Raw genomic sequence first — 9,804 nt, 5'->3', positions numbered from 1 at the left:
GCAAGTCATTTCTGTTTGGGATTTCTCGTGACTCAATGTTTGGATGGTTTTCGTTTGGTGTGAAACAACAGTTTGAAGATTGTCGTCTTTGGTGGTGTCCCCCGAACCGTTGGAAGACTCCGTCGTTTTTGGTGCGTTTCCTTCAACAAGGGATAATCTGCATTGCGCACATTTGTCAGATGTTGCGGCAACTACCTTTCTATCTTTTTCATCTTTTTGTAGCAATTCTTTAGAAAAACAGAAACACACACAAAAATTACGGATGGAAACAATATTTAATATTACAAGTCTTTCGATGGCAGAATTGTTAACATGCTGGGTGGAATGCTTAGTGGTATGTTTTGAGTTCAAATTCCACCGAGGTCAACTTTGTCTTTAATCCTTTCGGGGTCCAAAAAAATTAAGTACCAGTTGCATACTGGGGTTGATCTAATTGACTGGCTCCCTCCCCCAAAATTTTGGGCCTTGTGCCTAGATTAAAAAAGAATATTTTTAAGGCGGTGAGCTGGCAGAAACGTTAGCATGCCGGGCGAAATGCTTAGTGGCATGGGCTGGACGGTTTGACAAGAGCCGGCCAGGTAGAAGTCTATCTCAGGATACTGCGTCTGTTCTGGCAGGGGTTTTTTACGGCTGGATGCCCTTCCTAACACCACCCACTCCACAGAGTATTATATATGTGTGTGTATATAATAGAACATTGAACTCATTTGTGAAGCTCTACTGATTCTGCCATTTAGTGACACTTAATAACAAAGGCTTTGAGAAAAGACCTTGGAAAATTAAATCTTAATCTGGGAGCTGATGTAGAGCAGAGTAGAAAATCGTTTTCCTGGATTAGCAAGGATTATCTGGAAAGTCTTCTATACGTTGAACTACATACCTTCTTCAAGAGCATTGATCTTGGACTCCCTTCTCTTCATGATATCTTCCAACTCTACAATGGTGTCATCTTGGTCTTTTAGGGACATTTTCAGGGTTTCAACAATAGAGGACTTCTGCTGAAGATCTACAGTGGAAAGAAAAGACCAAAGCAGATGAAAATACAGAGAAAAGTAACTATATATGATTACACACACACACACGACTCTTAACCACACTGTGTCACCTGTGTCTCTCTCATCCACAGAATGTTTTTGAAATCTAGAGATAAACACCAACTCAAAGGTTCATACAGTTCAATATTTAAGAGATGAGGAATTATGTACATTATTTACATTTGACAGATATTTGTCCTCATCTTGTTTGTTCTTAACACAACGTTTTGGCCGATATACCCTCCAGCCTTCATCAGGTGTCTTGGGGAAATTTCGAACCTGAGTTCTCATTCCTAAGGTATAATAGTAATAATAATAATAATAATCAGGCAGTGACCTGAATAATAATAATAATAACATTGAAAAATACCTTAGGAATGAGAACCCAGGTTCGAAATTTCCCCAAGACACCTGATGAAGGCTGGAGGGTATATCAGTCGAAACGTTGTGTTAACAACAAACAAGATGAGGACAAATATCCGTCAAATGTAAATAATGTTCAAAAGTTCATATTTTTAAAGAGAAAGAGAACAATTGCTAAATACATACCTTGTTGTAATGTGACAATTCGTCTTCTTTCCATTTCAAGATCATCTTTTTGTTTCTTGAATTCATTTTTATCTTCAATGAGAGAATTGTCGTTTGTTTGGCAACTGCAGGACTTTGATGGCACAGACCAAGTTTCCTGGGTGACAAAGAATTTAGATAAAAAGTTAGAGAGAACAAATACAGGCCCATCAGTAGTAATAGTAGTAGCAGCAGTAGTAATAGTAGTAGCAGTAGCAGTAGTAGTAGTAGTCTCTAAAATAGGATACAATGATGATTCCAGAATTATATTTTAAATTTCAAATTAAACAAAAACAAAAAGCCTAAATGCAAATTCTGATCACTGATGTTTAAAACTAATCATTAAAAATGTTAAAAAATGATAAATCTTACATTTTGAGAAGGCTCTTGGCATTTATTCTCTTGAAGCTTTTCAAGGTCTTTGGTCAGTGTGAGAATCTTCTCTTGCGCAACTTTCAGAGCAAATTCAGCTTCCATCTTAGCAGTTTCTGCCAAAATCTTCTCCCGTCGCAGCTGTCGACTGCTACCGACTCGACTGAACGGTGGTGTTTCTACACCATTGGTATCTTCTTCGAAAGCAAGAATCTTTTTCTGACTTACTTTGAGTTTTTCAGCCAACTGTTGTTTCTCGGTCTTCATCATTTCACACGTATCGCAGGTTTTCTTGCTGTCAAGATCTGTCTGCGTAGTAACCGTTGCATTTGATGTCTCCTCCGAACCCTCCTTCCCTTTAACCGTTGACATGTCATCTAAATCCATGTCTTCTTTACTGGATTTACAATCCTGTTTATCATTATCCTCCTCATCACTTTTATCATCAACTGCAACATCTAATTTCTCTTTCTTCAAACTATTATTCTCGTCTCTCAACAATTCCACTTCGATTTTAAGCTTTGAATATTTCTCGCTGTTTTCTTTCGCCAGTTGCAACTGATGCCGTAACCTCGACATGTCCTCTTGGAGATGACGGTCCTCGCTGCGCTTACGTTCCTCGATCAACTCTTTTGTCATCCTTTCTGTTTCCATGGTGATCAAATGGATTTCATGTTGAGACTGAACGTCTTTCAGCTGTTTTTCAATGGATATCAGTTCTTTTCTGAGTTTCTTATTTTCCGCTTTGGTGGAGAAGTCTTGAAGATGCTGACTGTCCAAGAGTTTCTGGCGCTCTGAAACAAGTTCCAATGATGTTTCCTCATACTTTCTCTTCCAACTTTGTCCTTGTTTTTGAAGGGCTACATAGAAATAAAATTGATATTCAGTGAGTTTAAGAAATATATACAATGTGTACAATAAATATATAATTAGTATATTAACCATGTAGTTAGTATAATAAACACACAATGAATACATCATCATCTTCATCTAACTTCGTCATCTTGTTTGTTGTTAACGTTTCGGCAGATAGACCCTCCAGCCTTAATCAGGTGTTTTGGGGAAATTTCGAACCTGGGTTCTCATACCTATGGTATTTTTTGATGTTATTATTATTATTATTATTCAGGTCACTGCCTGGAATTGAACTTGGCAACGTGAAATGAAGTGTTTTGCTCAAGAGCACAACGCGCTGCCCGGTCCGGGAATCGAAACCACAATCTTACGATCATGGTGCTGACACCCTAACCACTAGGCCATGCGCCTCCACCATACAAGCTTCTTACCATACAGCCATGCTTGATGACAGAAAAAAAATCCACAAAGGACATACTTACTATTGATGATGTCACGCTGTGGCTGGGTAAGCTCGTTAAGTAACGACTTTATCGCCTGTTCGTTAACCTCAGGTCGATCATCTGCGCTTGGTTCATTGTCATCGCCAAGCACTACGCTCCGGGATAGGTTCAACTGCTCGTACGATTCAAGCACCTCGTTCAAGCTGCTCCTCACATCGTTTAGATCATAACGAAGCCGGTGAGTCACAGATTTCTCAGCCTCATACGAAGCTTTCACCTCGGACAGCTTCACCTTGACTTCATTCAGTTCAGACTTGATTTCATCGTTTAAGGATTTCTCGTCGTCGTAGAACTTCTGCAACGACTCCAGCTTTGATGCCATCGAACCCAGCTCTTGTTTCAAGTTCACATGATGCTTGTCACCAAAGTTCTCCAAATTTGCTTCATCCATCTGCATAGTTTCTTCATTTTCTTCTTGTTTTGCTTTCTTTGTCTTTTTGATAAAAAAAAAAAAAAAAAAAAAAAAAAAAAAAAAAAAAAAAAATATAAAGGAACATGAGAAAAGCCAATATATTTTTTATTTATTCTATATATTGTTATTCTTTTACTTGTTTCAGTCATTTGACTGTGGCCATGTTGGAGCATCACATTTAGTCGAACAAATTGACCCCAGGACATAAACACACCAATATTGGTTGTCAAGCAATGGTGGTGGAGACTAACACACACACACACATGTATACGATGGGCTTCTTTCAGTTTCCATCTACCAAATCCACTCACAAGGCTTTGGTTGGGCCGAGGATATAGTAAGAAGACACTTGCCCAAGGTGCCACGCAGTGTGACTGAACCTGGAACCATGTGGTTGGTAAGCAAGCTACTTACCACCACACAGTAAAATTCCAATCAAAAGAGATCGGAAAATAAATAAATAAAATTGAATAAAAACTATCAAAAGGGGTTGTGTATCACAGAAGAGTTTTAAAAACATAAAAGGTAAGACTCGGTTTATCCGTGGAATGAAAAGCCTACAGAAAAGACCATGGTAACCTCAGGCAGGGAGGGAATAAACACATGAGAGCAAAGAACTCTCTCTCTCTCTTTTTTCGATTTACAGGATCATGCTCAAAGTGGTTTCGTCACTCGCATGCACCATCTTTGCTATAGACAGACAAGTGCATAGCTAGCTCGATGGATATCCAAAATGATATTTTCTAAGGTATCTTTTTATAAGATAGAACAATTTAGCTGCTATTTCTAGCAGGTTGAGCAACTGTACACATACACATGTACATGCGTGTGTGTGTGATGGGATTCTTTCAACCAAACCCACTCACAAGGCTTTGGTCAACCTGGGGATATAGCAAAAGACCACATTGTGCTGCACAATAGGATTGAACCCTTGACTACAATAATAAAAGACTGCAGTAACAATACAGATGAAGTGACTCTGATGAAATGAGGAATTTCTTTAAGACTACTAACTCAACAAATTCTTCTCCATACCGTATTTGAAAGTCTATCCTGCTTCTCAGGAGACGTCTGTGTGTATCCGACTTGCATCTCAGGAGTTGCCTGTTTAACTCTGTTCTGCTTCTCAGGAGAAGTCTGTGTGTCTCCATCTTGTTTCTTACATAATGACTGTCTTCTTGGCTTCGTTGGCGCTGACTGACGGGCTGGTTTCTTCAGTGGTGGTGATTGGTTGTCCTGCTTTGTTGGTGACACCTGGTGGTGCTGTTGTTTCTCAATCGATGATGAACTCAGACCATCGGATTTCTCACCGGACAATCGATTCCTCGTGTGTTCAGATCCAACATCACTTTCAACAAGATTTACTTTCTTCTCTGAAGATTCTTTCTCAGACGCCTGGATTTTTTCCTTGGTTAAATTTTCTATTTGTTGGTCTTTATTCTTCAATGATGCTACAAGGCAGGAAATTTCAGTCATGAAATTTTCTCTCATATGAACATTGTCTTCCAGATCTTTCTCCAAGTCAACTATCTTCAAATTCAGAGATTCAATTTCCTTCTTTTCAGGCAGCATCTCTAAATCGGTTAACATTGATTTATCACAGTGAGCAGCAGCTGCTGTAAGACCAGTAATTTCACTCAGGTTAGACTTCAGATGTGCCATATAACTCTTTACATTATCATCCATGTCTAACTTCATTTGGCGAACTGTAGCCAGTTCTGTTTTCAAAGATTTCAAATGTTCTGCAACATTCATTATTTCTTTCTGAAGTTTTTCCTTCAGTAGGTTCATGCTAGCTATTTTGTTGTTCATCTCATTAATTATATCATTCAAAGCATCACTTTCAATACTCTTCTTTTCCTGAACAGCTTCCAATTCAGTCTTTGAGTCTTCTAATTTTTTTTCATATTCCTCAATCTTTTTCGACATTTGGCAGATTTCTTCATCTTTGCCCAACAGTTTCCCTTTAGCTTCTGCCAATTCCTGTACCACACTTTCTCGTTCACTTACTGCATTGTGTAATGTATTCTTCAAATTATTGATAACCAACACATTTTCTTTCTCGCTCTCAATGTCTTTGGCTTTCAGCTCTGTTCTCAAACTAGACATTTCTTGTGTTTTCTTCTCAACAAGCTCTTTCAGCTGAATCACTTCATTCTCTAAACAATCTTTTCCTTTGAAAACCTTGTCTTTCTCAGTTTGCAACTCATCGAGTTTACTCTGAAGAGAATCAGACTTAATCTTAGCCTCAGACTTCAATGTTTCCAATTCTGTCTGAAGAGAAGACACCATCTTTTCCTTGTTTTCCAGATCACTGAGTTTCTCGTTATTTTTGGCCAGTTCTTTTGTGCTGTCATCAACCATTTCACGCAAACCTTCCATCACAGTTTGCATCTCTTCCATCTTCCGTTTCAACATGGGACTTTCTCCACCATTCTGACTCTGAAGATCAGACAACAATTTAGACTTCTCATCCACCGCTGTTTGAAGGTGCTTAATGATTGCAACTTGGCTCTCTATTTCAACTTCAAACACCACAATCTTTTCGACTTTTTCTTCTAAATGTTTCACTTTCTTTTTAAGATCACGTTCAAGAGTTTCATGCTTTTGAACTTTGCATAAAAATTCCTCATTTTCTTTCGTTTTCTTTTGATATTTGGAGTCCAGTTCTGAATATGAAAGCAGTGTCTCTTGTAATTTCAAGATTTCCTTATTCTTATTAATTATCTTATCCTTCAAGTTATGATTATCAAACACGGACAGTTTCACGTCATTTTGATTTTCAATGCTCAAAAGCGGACTCTCTCTCTTCGTCTTCACCATTTTATTCCTCGCTTCCTTGTTGCTTTCTTTCTTGTTCCCATCACTATGGTCAGACTGGTTTTCATCAGATTTCTTAACACCTAAAGCAAACTCCTCATCTTTGTCCTCTTTGCAAGACAGAACATGATTTCCGCTGTCAAACATCTCACTGTTGATCTTTAAATAAGTCTTTTCAGCTTCGAAAGACGACGAACGACATCTTTCATTCAATTTCTTCAGCTTCTCTCTCATCTCAGACACAGCAGCTTTTGCTTGTTGGTGTCCCATCGCTTCTTTCTCTAACCTCTGTTCCAAATCCGTCTCAGCAGCCTTCTTAACTTCGAGTTCATGAAGCAACTCAGACACGCACTGAGAGTTCTTGTCCAGTTCTTCTTGAAGTTTCTTTACCTGTCGCAGTAAATACTGCTTCAGTTCGTTTTGTTCCAGACAACTGTTGAGGTCGGGACGTAAGCTTTTATTTGGCGAGAGGTGACTGGTGTTGCGAAAGCCAAGTTCTTGACGAAGTCTTCGAACCAATAGCTTGTACTTTGCTATCTCGGCATTGTAACCATGAATTAAAGCACGTTCTCGCAGCTCAAATTCTGCAACGCTCTCCACAGGTTGGGTGCCTTCTGGAAAGAAATAGAAGACAAAATTAATAAAGGAATGAAGAAAGTAATAAAGGCAAATTTTATCCATTTTTGTCTTTTACTTGTTTCAGTCATTAGACTGTGGCCATGCTGGGGCAATGCCTTGAAGAAGTTTTAGCTGAATAAATTGACCCCTGGGACTTATTCCATCAATCTCATTTGCCAAACCGCTAAGTTATAGGGGTGTAAATGCACCAACACCAGTTGTGAAGTGGTGGTGGAGGAGGACAAACACACACCAAGGAGGGGTTTCTTTCAGTTTCTGTCTACCAAATCCACTCACAAGACTTTGGTTGGCCTGAGGCTATAGTAGAAGAGACTTGTCTAAGGTGTAATGCAGGGGGACTGAACCCAGAACCATGCAGTTGGGAAGCAAACTTCTTACCAGTCATGCCTCTGCCTAAATATTTCAGAGGAGTTTATGAATTATATCTCCAACTGTTTTTATTTTGCATGCTGGCTTGGGTTGGACAGTTTGAAAGGAGATGGAAAATCAGAGAGCTGTCCAGGCTCTAATTGTCTGTTGTGGCATGATTTCTAGGGCTGGATGCCCTTCCTACTGCCAAACACCTTAGAGTGTGCTGGGTACATCTTACGTGCCACCAGCATGGGTGCTTTTTATGTGCCATCAGCACAAGGGCATTTTATATGTCGGTGGCACAAGTGCACATCATCATCATCGCTTAACATCCATTTTCCGTACTGCACCAGCCTCCAGTCTCATCTGGCAGTATTTCTACAGCTGGATGCCCTTCCTAACGCCAACCACTCCAAGGGTGTAGAGAGTGCTTTTTTATGTGCCACTGGCACAGGGGCCAGAGGGGGCTGGCATCGACCAGGTTCGGATGGTGCTTTTTATGTGCCACCAGCACGGGAACCAGTCAAGGTGGCACTGGCATCGGCCACGTTTGGATGACGCTGTTTACATGCCACAAACATATTTTTTTTACCTGCTCCATCTTTTTATTTGCTTCAGTCACTAGATTGCAGCCATGCTGGAGCACTGCCTTGAAGAACTCTTTGTTGAATGAATCAACTTCCATTACTATCATTTCTTTTTAGCCTGGGACTTAATTCTATTGGTCTCTTTTGCAGAACTGCTAAGTTACAGGGAATGTAAACACACCAACACTATTATTATTCAGGTCACTCCTGGAATCGAACTCGGAATCTTGGGGTCAGTAGCTGTGTTCTTAACCACTATGTTTATGGGCATATGGTGTAGTGGTTAAGAGCGTGGGCTACTAACTCCAAGATTCCGAGTTCAATTCCAGGCAGTGACCTGAATAATAATAACAACATCGAAAAATACCTTAGGAATGAGAACCCAAGTTCGAAACTTTCCCCAAGACACCTGATGAAGGCTGGAGGGTATATCAGCCGAAATGTTGTGTTAGCAACAAACAAGATGAGGACAAATATCTGTCAAATGTAAATAATGTATTTTGTTTTATGTTCAAACCAAAAAGATCCAGCCAATCACACCTACAATGTCATTCTCGAGATAAACCATCACATCACTGAAATCCCGGAGACACAACATAATGTATGATTAATTCAAATTTATGTGAAAAAATAAGCATTACATTTGACAGTGTAATCTGAATGCTAAAGTTAACCCATTTGTTTGGCTGTAGTCAAGAAGACCTGTACCCTGCAGCACAAGTGCTAAGACCGATCCCTCTGGTTGTGTAAAGCACCCATGGGAATGCCACATAAAAGCATCCAGCACGCTCTGTAAAATGGTTGGCATTAGGAAAGGTATCCAGCTGTGGAAACCATGCCAAATCAGACTGGAGTCTGGTGCAGCCCTCCCCTACCCGGCTTACCAGCTTTCATCACAAGCGTTCAACCCATGCCAGCATGGATAACGGATGTTAAATGATGATAATGCTCTCAGTTGAAACATGATACCCTTGTTTCTATTAATTTTGAAAATAGTGAAGAATTTAGTAAAATAATTTTGAGATTATTTATCTTGTGTTTGAAACATAATTTGGAATTTGCATCATAGAACCAGAAATGGATCACAAACTGCAAACTTTGTGACCCAGATATGATGGATTAACACTTTACCTTCCAAACCCATTTGGAATTAATAGTCTAGTTTTGTTATAAATGATCTTTTTTAATAATATAACCATACACAGATGCAGTTGGGGCTGTGGTAAGAAGCTTGCTTCCTAACCACACGGTTCCCGGTTCATTTCCACTGGAAATGTCTATCACTACAGCCTCAGGCCAACCAAAGCCCTGTGAGTGAATTTGGTGGGCAGAAACCAAATAAAGCCTGTCGTATATGTGTGTGAATGTCTTTGTCCCCCAACACCACATGACAACTGGTGTTGGTGTGTTTACGTCTCCCATAACTTAGCAGTTAGGCATGAGAGATCAATAAAATAAGTACTAAGCTTAAAAAGTACTAGGATTGATTCATTTGACTAAAAATTCAAGGTGGTGCCCCAGTCTAATGATTGAAACGATCAAGAGATAAAATAACACAGTAAGCCCTCGACCATCGTGAGTGTTACTTTCCAAAATGCCCCATGATAGATAAAAACCCACAAAGTAGAAACAGTATTGTACTGTTCTTTTTTTTTTTTTTTTTT

General features: G+C 39.5%; 1 protein-coding gene across 1 annotated transcript in view; it reads right to left on the bottom strand.

Annotated features, from left to right (window-relative positions):
* The window catches only part of LOC106882907 (kinesin-like protein KIF20B), a gene marked incomplete at its 3' end in the record, with an annotated part of 48,114 nt that continues 38,310 nt past the window's right edge, over positions 1 to 9,804 (bottom strand). The window contains exons 18-23 of the mRNA XM_052976861.1: positions 4,779 to 7,177; positions 3,311 to 3,764; positions 1,974 to 2,833; positions 1,584 to 1,719; positions 881 to 1,006; positions 1 to 227 (exon numbers count right to left, since the gene is read on the bottom strand). Coding sequence (XP_052832821.1) covers positions 1 to 227; positions 881 to 1,006; positions 1,584 to 1,719; positions 1,974 to 2,833; positions 3,311 to 3,764; positions 4,779 to 7,177 — 4,202 coding nt within the window. The remainder of the gene's footprint in view (positions 228 to 880; positions 1,007 to 1,583; positions 1,720 to 1,973; positions 2,834 to 3,310; positions 3,765 to 4,778; positions 7,178 to 9,804) is intronic.

The sequence above is a fragment of the Octopus bimaculoides genome, chromosome 25 (assembly GCF_001194135.2).
Source record: "Octopus bimaculoides isolate UCB-OBI-ISO-001 chromosome 25, ASM119413v2, whole genome shotgun sequence".
NCBI classification, from domain to species: domain Eukaryota; kingdom Metazoa; phylum Mollusca; class Cephalopoda; order Octopoda; family Octopodidae; genus Octopus; species Octopus bimaculoides.
Note: the sequence above shows the minus strand (reverse complement) of the source record. Positions and strands in the feature narration are given on the sequence as shown.